Below are 16,734 nucleotides of genomic sequence, written 5' to 3'. Positions count from 1 at the left end.
TTGTTTCCAATATTTTTGTAATTTTTTTAAATATTATTTTAATTAATTTTTAATACAATATTTTTTTTTTGTTTTATTTAATAATATTTAATAATTATTTTAATATATTATATTGTGTTTCTGATAAAATATTTTAAACTAAATATTTCTTTATTTTTTTTTTAAACCAGAAAGAACTTAATTTGTTTAAAACAATAAATGGAAGTTTTCTTTGTTTAAACACAATTAAGCTAAGGAAATTTTGTTTGCAGCAATTAAATTTTTTAATTAAATAGTTTAAATAATTTTTGTTACTTTTTCTCATTTCTAATACTGTTTTTGTTCTCAATTTTATTCTCAATTGTGTTTTTTGTCTCTAATTCTTTTCTATTTTCATTTTTTTAATTCATTATATGAGTTGTTTAGTTTTTTTGTTTTTAGTTAATTATTTTTAATAAAATCACAAAATGTTTACTGTTAAAACAAGGCGAAGTATGAGTTTTTTTGTTTATTAAAATTAACAATAATAAAGAGTTTTTGTTGTTGTTTTTCTTTTTTCAAAAGGAACTTGTTCCCAAAATTAAGCTGATTTTATAAAAGACTTATAAAACTAAAATTGTTCAATTCATAACTTTTTTGAAGAAAACTGTTCAAAATAGAACATTTTCTAAAGAAAACTGCTCATAGAAAACACTTTTCTAAAGAAAACTGTCTTCAAATTAACTTTTCTAAAGAAAACTGCTCACAGAAAAGATTTTTCTATAGAAAATTAACTACAAAATAAACTTTTCTAGAGAAAACTGCTTATAGAAAACACTTTTCTAAAGAAAACTGCTCACAGAAAAGATTCTTTAAAAAATTCTATAAAAAACTGCCTCGAAAAGAAACTTTTTTGAAGTAAACTGTTTAAAAAATAAACTTTTTTAAAGAAAACTGTCTTTAAAAGAAGCTTTTCTAGAGAAAACTGCTTACAGAAAACACTTCTAGAGAAAACTGTCTCAAAAATAAACTTCTCTAAAGAAAACTGCTCACAGAAAAGACTTTTCTATAAAAAACTGCTTTCAAAAAAACTTTTCTAAAGAAAACTGTCGCAAAAAGAAACTTCTCTAAAGAAAACTGCTCACAGATAAAACTTTTCTAAAGAAAACAGTCTTTAAAAGAAACTTTTCTAAAGAAAACTGCTCACAGAAAACACTTTTCTAAAGAAAACTGTCTAAAAGAGAAATGTTTCTAAAGAAAACTGCTCACAGATAACACTTCTAGAGAAAACTGTCTTCAAAAGAAACTTTTCTAAGGAAAACTGCTCACAAAAAGACGTTTCTAAAGAAAACTGTCTCAAAAAGAAACTTCTCTACAGAAAACTACTGACAGAAAATACTTTTTTATAAAAAACTGCCTTGAAAAGAAACTTTCTGAAAAGAACTGTTCAAAAAAGAAACTTTTCTTAAGAAAATTGTTTATAGAAAACACTTTTCTATAGAAAAATGACTACAAAATAAATTTTTTTATAGAAAACTGCTTACAGAAAACACTTTTCTAAAGAAAACGGTCTCAAAAAGGGACTTCTCTAAAGAAAACTGTCCAAAGAAAACTTTTCTATGAAAAGCTGCCTTCAAAAGAAACTTTTCTGATGAAAAATGTTGAAAAAAAAACTTCTCTACATAAAACTGCTGACAGAGAAGACTTTTCTATGAAAAACTGCCTTCAAAAGGAACTTCTCTACAAAAAAACTGCTGACAGAAAAGACTTTTCTATAAAAAACTGCTTTGAAAAGAAACCTGCTTACAGAAAACACTTCTAAAGAAAACTGTCTTCAAAAGAAACTGAAGAAAACTGCCTTCAAAAGAAACTTTTCTAAAGAAAACTGCCTTGAAAAGTGATTTTTGTAAAGAAAACTCCCTTGAAAAGTGATTTTCTAAAGAAAACTGCTCACAGAAAATAAATTTCTGTCTTTAGAAGTCTTTTTTCTATCAGAAAACTCGTTAGAAGACACTTTTCTATACGAAAATTGTCTTTAGAACACACTTTTTTATAAGAAAACTGTCTTTAGGAAACACTTTTCTATACGAAGACTAGCTTTAGAAGACTCCTTTCTATACGAAAACTGTCTTGAGAAGACACTTTTCTATAAGAAAACTGTCTTTAGAAGACACTTTTCTATACAAAACTGTCTTTATTAGATACATTTCTATACGAAAACTGTCTTTAGAAGACACTTTCCTATACTAAAACTGTATTTAGAAGACACTTTTCTGTCAGAAAACTATCCTAGAAGACACTTTTGCTATCAGAAAACTATCTTAGAGGACACTTTCTCTATACGAAAACTGTCTTTAGAATACACTTTTCTATAGGAAAACTGTCTTTAGACGACACTTTTCTATCCAGAAACTATCTTTAGAAGACAATTTTTTATAAGAAAACTGTCTAAAAATTAACATTTTCTAGAAGTGTCTTCTTGGGGAGAGAGTTTAGCGTATAGATGCGAGACTTCTGTGGGAGGATAGTTTTAGTTTAGAAAAGTTTCTTCTTGAGGAAGACAGTTTTCGTTTAGAAAAGTGTCTTCTTTAGAAGTTAGTTTTCTTCAAAAAACGTGTCTTCTTGAAGAAGACAGTTTTGGGTATAGAAGAGTCGTATTTGGGATGATAGTTTTTTTTTCTAGAAAAGTGTTATCTTGGGGAAGACAGTTTTTGCATGGAAAAGTGGCAGCTTTGGGGAGGCAGCTTTCATAGAGAAAAGTGTCTTTTTTGGAAGTTACTTTTTACGTAGAAAAGTGTTTTTTGGGAAGATAGTTTTCGTCTAGACAAGTGTCTTCTTTGGAACTTTGTTTTCTTATAGAAAAGCGTCTTCTTGGGGACGATAGTTTTCGTGTCGTGTTTGGGGAGACAGTTTAGCGTATAGATACGAGTCATCTTTGTGAGGATTGTTTTTGTTTAGAAAAGTGTCTTCTTTAGAAGTTAGTTTTCTTCAAGAAAAGTGTCTTCTTGAAGAAGACAGTTTTGGGGATAAGAAAGTGTCTTCTTTGGGGATACAGTTTTCGTAGAGTGTCTTTTTTGGAAGTTACTTCTTATTTAGAAAAGTTTTTCATGGGGAAGATAGTTTTCATCTCGACAAGTGTCTTCTTTGGAAGTTAGTTTTCTTATAGAGTGTTTTCTTTTACAAGGTAGTGTCTTCTTGGGGACGATAGTTTTCTTCTTGAAAAGTGTTATCTTTTGGAAGATAGTTTTCGTTTAGAAAACTTGGGAAGTTAGTATTCTTTAATGGAGGCGAAATTTAACTTATGTTGAAGTTGGGTTTTTTGGCAGAAATAGGTTGGTTTTCTTGTTAGCAAATTGTCTTCTTTGGAAGTTACTTTTTTGATTGAAAATTGTCTTCTTAGGAAGATAATTCTGTTTTGGAATATGGAGGACAGTTGTGAAATGAACAATTTTGAGTTTTAAACATCCTTTTGTTTCAAGTATTTCTGTAAAGATTAAGTAAAAATTATTATTAACTATTTGTTAAAGATTATTATCATAATTATTATTAAATAACTACTATCGTTTTTTTATCCTCCAAATGTAATTTAAACTATTTTGCTCTAGAAAATCATAATAAACTATTCAAATAATTCCTTAACTTCGGGGGTGCCAAATTGTCCGAAATCGCTTAGTATTTGACGATGTGGATGTGTACGATAATACAGAGACAAGATATGCTGTGTCAACTGTTGAGCATCTTGCTCTATTGTGGTTTTTGTGGCCGTTTGAGGCAAGGCTATATAACCTAAAAGCCAAGATTTTTTTAAATGTTGCAAATCTTTGCCGAGAGCTTTAAGTTCTTGCGGTGACTGTGAAACTCTTTGGGGTACATGGAGGGGATCAAGTTTGAGAAATTCTGTTTTTAGATATTTTGATTGTAGCGTTATATTCTCCTGCCGATGATAGCGTATGCATTGCGTTAGACTCTCGATTTCTTTGAGAGCCTCATGCGAACAGGAGCTAAGAGTTTGATTATTGGAAGCTAAACATAATTTAAGATTTTCTTGAGCTTTTTCGAGCAGTAAAAGCTTATCGTTGTTGTTCTGTAGAGATGTTAAAAATTTGATTTGTTGCTGTTGGAGGCCCTCGAGTAGTTCTTCCATTTTTTGCGATACCTGTTGCAGTAATTGTTCATGTTCTTGTTGCTGCTTTTGCAGATTCTTCTCGGCCATGTCACGTCTTATTTGCAGTTCGGAAAAGTCGTTGTCTTTTAATTTTGCTTTATATTTAAGGGTCTTGATATCTTTTTCCCTTTCGGAAAGTTGATGTTGCAATAGTTTGGTTTCATCGTAATGTTTTTTCATTTCCTTGGCCTGTTGGAGTATGGTGACCTCATTGGAACGCACGTACAGAGTGTTGAGATTAATGGTTAAAGCCTGTTCGCTTTCTTTGATAAATTGCTGGAATTCATCAAGTTGTTCTTGGAGTATTAAGACAGAGTTATGGAAGAACTCCACGGGAGAACGTTGAAAGGCTTCGGGAGCCAATTTATTGCAATTCAAGTTGACTATACGCCACAAACGTTCATGGTCAATGGCTATTTCATTGGTATTCTCAGTTTTGGAGGAATTGGCAATGTCTTTGGTGGCTTCACGAGCCGTGGAGGACAACAATTCGATGAGTTTGCCCAAATGATCGTTGCGTTCATGGAGCCTTTGCAATTGAGGCCATTGTAGAGTGCTGTAGCTAACCGATTTGGTGGGCAATTTGCGCTGTAACTGCTTAAGCTGCATTTTAAAAGATCTGGCATGTTCCATAAGGAATTGCATGCTGCAAAAGGAGTCGGTATGCTCATCTCCCAGTTGAATAATGGTGTACAACAAACCGGCATGCGTATTAACACAATCCAAGGCCACATCATAGACCTCTATAAGACTAACATACAGTTTCTGTTCATCCAATAGTTCACCCAGATTTTGCGAAGCAAAAAGATTGTTTAGCAAAGTGTTAAAGAAACTGGCGGCACGCTCTAGACCCTCAACTGGGGAGTTCTCATCTAGCAAACCTTTCTTTAGCAATTTCAATACCTCATCTAACTGTTTTTCTTGCGTTTCCATTTCCCCCCTATAGATGGCGGCATGAGTGCAAATCTCATAGTCACAGTGATTCAAGGCGAATTCCAATTGCAGCAGAATCATCTTAAGAGAACGCAAAAGATACAAGCAGCGTGTACGAAAAGCAAAACGATGGACCGAATAACCCTCAAATATGGCATCTCGACCAAATTCACAAGAAGCTGGGAATTTCTCATGAATACCCGAGCACACAATATCGATTTTCTCCATGCATCTTTGTAAAATAATCAAAATCAAGATAACATCATAGGCGGCCCCTCTCAATAGCAATTCCTCGGGTAGGAAAGCTTTCAAATACTCAATTTGCAGCTGCAACATTTTCAAATCTACCGAGGAAAGTTGTAACTCCAAGGCCCTGCCATAAGCCTTGGTAGAGGCAAATACCTGCTGGAAATCTACTCCCGGCATAAACTCCGGATTAGAGGAGATGCTGTTTAGTTCCTCAGAGGTGGAAACCGTGGCTGTGGTGGAGGCCTGTGTAGTCAAATTAACCTGTTCTCTTATCTGTTCTCTTTCATTAAGGGTTTTCACTAAGGCCCGGAATTTCATAATAGTGCAATCTCTTTCGTACACCGTTTCCAAGGCGGCATCCTTTTCCTGTTGTAAAGTTCTAATATTAGTATTCAACATTTCGATTTCTTCTCTTAAATCACGCTCCAAATCCTGATTACTTTCAATCAATTGTTCATGTATCTCCTCTAAAGCCTCCAGCTCATTAACCTCCTCCTCCAGCAAGCGCACTCTTTCCTCTAACTCCAGCTTAGCATTGGCCAAATTGGACACCATGGTTTCGGCACCCAAGGCGGCATCTACTTGTTCCCTTAGATCTATTATATGAGACTCCATAACATCACAGCGTTGCGTTAACAGCTCTTTAGTTTTGCGCAGTTCTAATATTTCCGAGGAATTAGTTTCCAACTCTTTAAAGGCTTTTAACGACTGCTGTTTCTCTAAAGTTAAGACATCTCTTAGCTTGATGACGGTCTCCCTTAAACGTTGATTGTATTGCTCCAGTTTGCGTATCTCACCCACAGAATTGTTAATTTCTTCTTTGTTGATCAAATTGTTATCGGAGCCCAATAACATGCGCTCATTTTCCGCTTTCAAAATCTCCACATCCAAAGCCAATTCCTCATTTTGTTCTTGACACATTTCCAACTCCAGCTGCAAAGTTTCAGCCTTTTCCTCGGCCATTTCTTTATCCAAGGTTAGCAATTCTATATTTTCCGCAGCCTCATCTAACTCTCTCTGATACTTGGCCTTAGCCTCATTTACCTCTCTTAACTCCTGTCTCAAACGCTGCAGCTCCCTTTGCAATCCTGTCTGCTGATCCATAATACGCACCTTGAACTCCATTAACTGTTCATTTTGTAAACGCAAACGTTCCATGTCTTGTAGTTTTCGTATATCTTCGGTTTTTTGAGATTTTAAGACCTCAATTTCCTTATTCAACTCCACAATTCTGGCCTCCAATTGTTTAGTTTGCTGCTTGAGATCCTGTAAATTACTGGAGCTAGAATTTAACATCATGGTGCTAAAGGTAGGCGAGCGTAATGGTTGTCCCGGTGTAAATTGTGGTCTTAAAATCTCTAGAAAACCGGTTTCAACAAATGAGCTACGTTTGGCACAACAAAATGTTTCCGAGGGACTCATGGAGGTTTTACTGCGTTTGGGTGCTAAAGCCGGTGGCGGCCTTAGAGTGCGACAAGGGCCTGGCACCACGGTTTGCACCAAGGAAACCTGACTAGTGCTGGGTTGTAAGGGTGTCACCTCTTTGGGTTGATTAATCTTAGTAGTCTTGAGTAGATTGGTAGCCGTTGGCTGTTTAGTTACCTTCTTCAAACTGGCGGCCGCCACAGCAGCCGCCCCCTCCGCCATTTGCAGTTTAGTTACCGCCGCCGCATTCTTTTTGGATTTTCCAGATTCCTCCATTCTTCTATTAACATTAGTTTCCTCTATAACATTAGATTTCTTCATTATCAGCTGAGTGGGTCTTACAAAGATGCCGTAATTGGCTGGACACTTGAAATAATTAACACCCTTAACGCTGCCATTATTTTTACCACGTTCTTCATTTAATATAACACCAATCCATTTGCCAGGAGCAAAGCTAGTATTGCCTATGTAAGCTATGCGTCCCTCTAAATGTTTGCCAGCTATTTGCACTGTTTGACCAACTTTAAAGTGGTGCGTTGGTTGGCTGCTATTCATGATTCATTCACCTGGACAAACAATGCATCATCATCAGCCTTAACACACTCATAGCTCACCAATACTCTGTGCTCCACTGATGGTTGCAGTTTCTTTCTATTATTTTTTTTAATTTTTTTTAATTATTTATTATTTTCTTTAATTTATTTAAAAATTTTCTATTATTTTCTTAGTTTTTCTTAATTTTCTAAATTTTTCTTCACTTTTTTTTCACGAGTTAAAAAGTCAAAAGGCGTTAGTATCTGCAATATGGCGACTGACATTTGTATAACTGTTTTAGTTGTTGTTGTTTGTGTGTGCGAACAATTGTGCAACTTCTTGTTGCTGTTTTTCTTATGCTCTCCCTTTCTCTTTCTCTTTTTCGTCGCTTAAAAACTCTTTTAAAATATGAAAATGTATGCGTACGAATAGTAGTGGAAAGCAGAAATGCAAGAAAGAAAAAACTTTAAAAAATTAACCCACAAAACATTTTAATGAGCGGTTTTAATGAACAGAACTAGAATTAAACTAGAAACTAAACTTGAACTGAACTAGAATGAACTAATAGAACTAGAACAGAACTAGAAAGAACTAGAACAGAACTAGAACAGAAACTAGAACAGATCTAAAAACAGAACTAGAACAGAACTAGAACAGAACTAGAACAGAACTAGAACAGAACTAGAACAGAAATAGAACAGAACTAGAACAGAACTAGAACAGAACTAGAACAGAACTAGAACAGAACTAGAAAGAACAGAACTAGAACAGAACTAGAACAGAACTAGAACAGAACTAGAACAGAACTAGAACAGAACTAGAACAGAACTAGAACAGAACTAGAACAGAACTAGAACAGAACTAGAACAGAACTAGAAAACGAACTAGAAACAGAACTAGAACAGAAACTAGAACAGAACTAGAACAGACTAGAACAGAATAGAACAGAACTAGAACAAAACTAGACAGAACTAGAACCGAACTAGAACATACTAGAACAGAACTAGACCGAACTTAGACAGAACTAGAACAGAAACTAGAACGAACTAGAACAGAACTAGACAGAACTAGAACAGAACTAGAAAACAGAACTAGAACAGAAACTATAGACAGAACTAGAACAGAAACTAGAAAAGAATAGAACAGAACTAGACAGAACTAGAACAGAACTAGAACAGAACTAGACAGAACTTAAGAACAGAACTAGAACAGAACTAGACAGACACTAGAACAAACTAGAAACAGAACTAGAAACAGAAATAGAACAGAACTAGAACAGAACTAGAACAGAACTCGAACAGAAACTAGAACAGAACTAGAACAGAACTAGAACAGAACTAGAACAGAAACTAGAACAGAACTAGAACAGAACTAGAACAGAACTAGAACAGAACTAGAACAGAACTAGAACAGAACTAGAACAGAACTAGAACAGAACTAGAACAGAACTAGAACAGAACTAGAACAGAACTAGAACAGAACTAGAACAGAACTAGAACAGAACTAGAACAGAACTAGAACAGAACTAGAACAGAACTAGAACAGAACTAGAACAGAACTAGAACAGAACTAGAACAGAACTAGAACAGAACTAGAACAGAACTAGAACAGAACTAGAACAGAACTAGAACAGAACTAGAACAGAACTAGAACAGAACTAGAACAGAACTAGAACAGAACTAGAACAGAACAGAACAGAAAAACTAGAACAGAACTAGACAGAACTAGAACAGAACTAGAACAGAACTAGAACAACTAGAACAGAACAGAACTAGAACAGAACTAGAACAGAACTAGAACAGAACTAGAACAGAACTAGAACAGAACTAGAACAGAACTAGAACAGAACTAGAACAGAACTAGAACAGAACTAGAACAGAACTAGAACAGAACTAGAACAGAACTAGAACAGAACTAGAACAGAACTAGAACAGAACAGAACTAGAACTAGAACAGAACTGAAAAAGAACTAGAACTAGAACAGAACTAGAAAACAGAACTAGAACAGAACTGAACAGAACTAGAACAGAACTAGAACTGAACTAGAACAGAACTAGAACAGAACTAGAACAGAACTAGAACAGAACAGAACTAGAACAGAACTAGAACAGAACTAGAACGAACTAGAACAGAACTAGAACAGAACTAGAAAGAACTAGAACTGAACTAGAACTGAACTAGAAACTGAACTAGAACTGAACTAGAACTGAAAAGAACTAGAACTGAACTAGAAAAACTAGCTGAACTAGAACTGAACTAGAACTGAACTAGAACTGAACTAGAACTGAACTAGAACTGAACTAGAACTGAACTAGAAACTGAACTAGAAACTGAACTAGAACTGAATGAACGAACTAGAACTGAACTAGAACTGAACTAGAACTGAACTAGAACTGAACTAGAACTGAACTAGAACTGAACTAGAACAGAACTAGAACAGAACTAGAGCTGAACTAGAACTGAACTAGAACTGAACTAGAACTGAACTAGAACTGAACTAGAACTGAACTAGAACTGAACTAGAACTAGATCTGAACTAGATCTGAACTAGAACTGAACTAGATCTGAACCTGAACTTAACTAGAATTCTTTTTGTAGATCTTTTCGTAGTCCAATTCTTGCCTAAATTGTTGATCTTTCTATAGTTCAACTTTAGCCTTAATGGTTAGTCTTTCTATAGTTTGATTTTGTTTTGAATGTTAGATCTTTTTATAAGCTAATTTTCGCCGGATTACTAGATCTTTTTATATACCTATTAAAGTGTTAATAAAATCTCTATAATGGGTCCAACTTTAGCTTCAGTACTAGCTCCTCTTATAGAGAAATTTGTATATATTTAAATAGTTCGTTAAAGCTTTCATATTTTATCAATCATAAACAAAATGTTTGTTGGGTAAGCATAAACAAAATGGACGCCATCATTAAATACATGTTTAATGCCGCTTTACTACTTTTAACAATAAAAATATTTATTAAAAAAATAACTTAAAAACCATAAATAATAAACATTCTTTAAACACCAATAGTTTATAAATAAATTTTCAATAAAATATTTACCTTTTTTTAAAAAATGAAACGGCAGCCAATTTGTTTAAAAATAAATTAAGCGAAAAATAACAATTTGTAAATTTAGCACCAAAAAAAAAACCTAAAAATTTGATTTTCTTTCTAAAAAACTTAAACACTTTACAATTTATTTTAAATTGTATTTTTTAAATAATTTTTTTAAAATTTTTAATTTTTAAAAATTTCTTGTTTTTTGTTATAGGCAGAAAGCTGTAAAGTTGTTAGTTGTCAAATTGTTAAAAAATAATCGAAAAATTTTAAAACTTCACATGCGCAAAAAACACTATAAAATTTTACAAAATTTCCACTTATTTCCACGAGCTCTCGAAGTTTACATTAACGATGAGTAGATTTTAAAGTTTTCCCAATTTCCTTTTCTAGGGGGGGAGGGATTCTTTTTCCTTTGATGGAGCATACACATTTCTCTATTTTTTGACACATTTTCTTTAAAAACCAATTTGTTTATTTTGTTTTTAACTTCTTTTTCAAATGACATTTCTTAACTGTCAAATAATATTTTCTTTATAGTTTAAAGTTTTTTTTTTATTAATTTAATTCGTCTCAAAGAGATTTTGCGTTTTTTAATGTTTTAAGGACGAGTTACTTTTAACAACTACCGGCTGCTGCGCGTTATTTACAAAAAATTCTATTTTTTTAAAAAAGTCGGCAGCATTTCATACGCTCTTTTTTGCTTTACGCATCAATTTGAAAAATAAATATTAAATAAAATAAAAAACGGTTAGAAATACAAAAGGACCTCACAGCATATCCTTTCAAAAATCAAAAAACAACAACAGCAACAACACACACACACACCTAAATCCTAAATCCCAAACGCACTTTTTTATTTCCCCCGTTGACGTTTTAGTTGACGACGAAGGGGTGAATCTACGTAAATGAAGGGCTTTTTTACGATTTCTCTAGAAGTAAATAAATAAAAAAACAGCCACACAACAACAACAATAGGAACCAAAAAATCATCCCTTTCTCATTTTAAATTAAAGAAAATTTTAAAAAATGTAATTGAAAAAAACGGGTTGTTATTGTGCAATATTCTCTTCAACTGCAAAATTTTTAAACACACTCACACATACAAACTCTAAATACACACACATACACTTACTTAAATAGAATGCAGACAACTCTTTGTTTACCTTTACCGGCTTTTTTCTATTTATTCCTTTTTTATGTACTCTTTAGCAATCTAGTGCAAGTTCACATATGAGTTAAAAACAAAAACAACAATTAGAGATGAGATTTTAGGAAATTAGTACCAAACTGAAGGAAACAAATCGGGCTTTATGTATATAGACATAGATAGATAGATAGATAGATAGATAGATAGATAGATAGATAGATAGATAGATAGATAGTAGATAGCATAGATAGATAGATAGATCGATAGATAGATAGATAGATAGATAGATGAGAGATAGATAGATAGATAGATAGTAGATAGATAGATAGATAGATAGATAGGATAGATAGATAGAAGATAGATAATAGATAGGATAGATAATAGATAGATATATAGATAGATAGAAGATAGCTAGATAGATAGATAGATCGATAGATAGAAGTAGGATCGATAGATAGATAGATAATAGATAGATAGATAGATAGATATATAGATGATAGATAGATAGATAGATAGATAGATAGATAGATAGAGATAGCTAGAAGATAGATAGATAGATAGATAGATAGATAGATAGATAGATAGATAGCTAGCTAGATAGATAGATAGAAGATAGATATATGGTAGATAGATAGATAGAGAGTAGATAGATAGATCGATAGATAGATAGATAGATAGATAGATAGATAGATAGATAGATAGATAGATAGATAGATAGATAGATAGATAGATAGATAGATAGATAGATAGATAGATAGATAGATAGATAGATAGATAGATAGATAGATAGATAGATAGATAGATAGATAGATAGTAGATAGATAGATAGATACATAGATAGATAGATAGATATATTGATAGAACTAGAACAGAACAAGAACAGAACTAAACAGAACTAGAACAGAACTAGAACAGAACTAGAACAGAACTAGAACAGAACTAGAACAGAACTGAAACAGAACTAGAACTAGAACAGAATTAGAACAGAACTAGAACAGAACTAGAACAGAACTAGAACTGAAACTAAAACTAGATTAGAACCAAACTAGCGATGAACTTGATTTAAAGATTAACAGAAGATCCCAAAAAGAAATCCTTTTCATTTTAACACCCCTTAGTGCCAAAATTTAGTACCACAAATCCCAGCACCGTTACGTTACCACTGTCAATGGAATTTTTACAATTGTATTTCAGCTCTTGGTTATTAAAAATGTGTGTTTTTGTGTGTGTGTGTGTATAACTCCTATGTATTGTACATTCAACACACTCTTCAACAACATCATCTTGCTGTTATTATTGTTATTGTCCTGCCGCAACAAATCCTTTACTAATGCGATTTTTTAATGTTATTTTTAATGATTTTTTTTAATTTTTTATATAAAAAAATAAAAATGTTTTCCTGTTATACATACTTTGTTTTTTTTTCCAAATAAATCTAGCTTGTTGTTATTATCCTTTTTTCCTCCCGGCTGCTGCTGCTGCAGCTTTTGCTGTGTAACATAAAGGGGGCATGTGTCTGCTTAAGGAAATGTTGAATTGTCTGTGTCAGTTGCGTTGTTGTTGGCATTATTTAATGTTTTTATATATTTAGGAAACATTAGCTAAGGTTCATCTATATCTTGTCTTGTTTTTCTTTTGGAGCGTTTTGTTTATTTTGTTTTCTTGTGTTTTACTTACTTAGTTGAAAATATGTTGGCCAAGGTTTAATTAGGAATATGGATGGGGAACGGTAGTTGTTAACCCTTTAAAGGGACAGAAGTTATTCTGTGTTTATATAAGATTTAAAATATTTTTTTTTAAAAAGTCTAATTCTAGTTGCAATCGTTGGTGTTGTCATAGACTTAATGTAGTCTGATATTAACTTTAATCGTTCCAATTTAAGCTTCTATTGTTGATCTTTATTTAGCTCCATTTAAGCGTCGATCGTTGATCTTGTTTGACCAGTTTAAATGTCGGTCATTGTTCTGTATTTAGTCCAGTTTTTGGGGGTCGCATGTTGATCTTTGTTTAGTCGAATTTAAGGTTCAATTGTTAATCTTTAGTTAATCCAATATAAGCTTAGATAACCGATCTCTCTTCAGTCCAATTTAAGCTTCAATCATCGATATATTTTCATTACAATTTAAACTTAAATTTAGCGACTTGTTTTAGTTCAATTTAAGTGAAGATCATTGATCTTTATTTAGTCCAATTTAAACGTCGATCTTTGATCCATTTTAAACGTTGATCATTGATCTGTATTTTGTAAAATTTAAGCCTCGATTGTTGATTTCTATTAAGTCCAATTTGTGCCTTGATCGCTGATCTCTATTTGATCAAATTTATACTTTTAAGCGTTGATTGTAGTACTCTCTTTGGTTTCTTATAAGGATCGATTGTTGATCTTTTCTTAGTTCTGTTTAGTCCCCCGATTCCTGATCTCTCTATTCATTCTTATTTAACAGTCGTTTATTGATCTTTATTTAGTCCATCTTAAGCCTTGATCGTTGATTTCTATTCAGTTTAATTTAGGCTTTAAACTTTTATCTCTATTTGCCGTAACTTAGTCTCTAGTATATATATTCGGCCTAATTTATTGCACGATCATTAATCTTTATACAGCTGCGATCGTTATAATTTCTATTTGGTATAGTATTTCCCTTGATCAAAGCTCCCTATTTGAATCAACTTAAGCGTTGATAGTTGATCTCTCATTAGTTCAATTTCGGCTTTGATCTTCGATCTCTATTTAGACTAACTTTGGGATCGATCTTTCTTTTCTATTTAGTCCAATTTTGGCGTTGATCATCGATCTTTATAAAGCTGCGATCGTTTATTTCTATTTGGTATAGCATTTGCCTTGATCGTTGCTCTCTATTTGGCTCAACTTAAGATCGTTGATCTATTAAGCAACGATCGTTGATCTCTCTTCAGTTCATTTTCGTTTTTGATCTTCAATCTCTATTTAGTCTAACTTTGGCATTGATCTTTGTTCTCTATTTAGTCTAATTGAGGCGTCGAACATCGTTGATCTCTTTTTGTTCTAATTTGAGCCTTAATTGCAGATCTTTATTAAGTCGTATTTAAGCTTCAATTGTCAAATTCTATTTAGTCTAATGTAAACACCGATCGTTGCTATATATTCAGCCCAATTTGTTGTTGATCATTGATCTTTATACAACTGCGATCGATGATCTCTATTTGGTATAATATTTGCCTTGATCGTAGTTCTCTATTCCCTCTCTGATCTTCAATCTCTATTTAGTCCAACTTTAGCGTCGATCTTTGTTATCTATTTAGTCCAATTGGGGCGTTGATCATCGATCTCTATTCAGTTCCATTGCAGCTTAGATCGTTGATCTCAATTTAGTTCAATTTTAGTTTAAATCGAAAGATCACTCGAGGATAATTCCCAAACATTTCCAAATCTACCTAAGAAGTTTCTCGACACTTTTGGTGGTGGGTCTCTGCAGACTCACCGCAAAAACATTGACAAAATTAGTTTTTAAAATTCTTAAAGAAAAGATCTTGTTGTTTAAAGAAAAATAACGCTTTTCTAAAAGATTGCAAAAATCGTTGGCAAACAAAAGGTCAGTTTTTTATAAAATTAAAAAAACAAAAATCCAAAAATTTGTTTTACAATTTGTTTTTCAGTTCAACGACTGTGTGTCAGCAGATACTACGATAAAAATCTTTCTATACTAAATCACTTTAGGGGGTTGCCCTCTCTATGTATGTCTGAAAGTGTGTGTGTATTTTTTCCATTTGATGTGAAATGCACAAACCGTAAGTAATTATTGTTTTATTTTTAAGGTTTGGCGCGAAAATATTGTCGATTTTTGCCCAAAAAAACGCCAGTTATTTTTTTACCCTAAAAATATGAATGAAATTTTTGATGGATTAATGATTTTTAATCAAATTCTAGGGTTTCATTACGTTAAAAAAAATGAGTGTGTGTTGTTTTATTGTGTTCGAAAAAAAGGAGGTAAAAAAATGAAGATTGCAAAATCATTGATAATATTGAAAGGGCAGTTGTTTAAAAAGTTCATATTTTTGAGCCCTTAGTTCATTTACAATTGAATGATTTTATTGCCAAACGATAATGTAATACTATTCTCTGTGTTATTAGCCCAGCACCTATTAATTAGTTATAATTAGAGGGGGGAGAGAAAAGGAATGAGAAAAGAAATTTGTATTATTAAAAGAAAGAGTTACAAATGAAGTTTAAAATGGGCCACGATTAATGTTAAGATCGGTCCACATGGAGTCCATAAATTTTTACTTAAAATTGGATCACAAACGGGATCACTGATCGACTCTTAAATTGCTTAAATTGAACTAAATATAAGGCAGCGATCAATGCTTAAATTAGACCAAATAGAGAGCTTTGATCGATCCTTTAATTGGATTAAATTAGGATGAATGATCGACGCTTAACGTGATCTTCATTGAGATCAATGATAGATGCTTAAGTTGGACTATATTGAGATCAAGGATCGATGCTTATACTGGACTGAAGGGAAATACAAAAAAGACCTTTAAACTGAACGGAATTGTAATCAAAAATCAACTCTTAGTTTGACCAAAAACAGATCATTGATCGATGCTTAAATTGAACCACAAAACACTTAATGGATCGATTCTCAAATTAGACCAAATAGAGATCATTGATCGATGCTTCAATTGTGCTGAATAGAGATCAATGATCAACGCTTAAGTTGAACTAAATATGGTTGAGCGATCACCGCTTAAATTGAACCAAATTGAGATCATTGATCAATGCTTAAATAGGACTAAATAGAGATCAGCGATCACCGCTTAAATTGAATCAGATAGAGATCGTTAATCGATACTCAAATTGGACTAAATAGAGATTAGCGATCAACGCTAAAGTTGGACTAAATATAGATTAGCGATCACCGCTTAAATTGAACCAAATGGAGATCATTGATCGATGTTTTTATTGAACCAAATAGATATCAATGATCAGTGCTTAAGTTGGACTAAATAGAGATCAATGATTGATGCTTAAGTTGGACTAAATTTGACTAAATAGAGAACAATTGTCAACTCATAAGTTGGACCAAATAGAGATCGTTGATCGATGCTTAAATTGGACAAAATATAGTTCAACGATCGATGCTTAAGATGGACTAACTATAGATCAGCGATCACCGCTTAAATTGAACCAAATAGAGATCATTGATCGCTGCTTAAATAGAGATCAATGATCAATGCTTAAGTTAGACTAAATATAGATTAGCGATCAACGCTTAAATTGAACCAA

The 16,734-nt window shown here is 32.7% G+C and overlaps 1 protein-coding gene across 1 annotated transcript; it reads right to left on the bottom strand.

Annotated features, from left to right (window-relative positions):
• Nucleotides 1–831: 831 nt before the first annotated feature.
• Nucleotides 832–7,541, bottom strand: LOC119611736 (dynactin subunit 1). The gene has a single exon (XM_037967415.1). The coding sequence runs from the start codon at nucleotides 7,283–7,285 to the stop codon at nucleotides 3,578–3,580; it is 3,708 nt and encodes a 1,235-aa protein (XP_037823343.1). The 5' UTR covers nucleotides 7,286–7,541; the 3' UTR covers nucleotides 832–3,577.
• Between the last annotated feature and the right edge of the window lie 9,193 nt (nucleotides 7,542–16,734).

The sequence above is a fragment of the Lucilia sericata genome, unplaced genomic scaffold, assembly GCF_015586225.1.
Source record: "Lucilia sericata isolate MDLA Ls3-8-SP2 unplaced genomic scaffold, ASM1558622v1 Contig001521F_arrow, whole genome shotgun sequence".
NCBI lineage: Eukaryota > Metazoa > Arthropoda > Insecta > Diptera > Calliphoridae > Lucilia > Lucilia sericata.
This window is presented reverse-complemented; position numbering and strand designations above follow the sequence as displayed.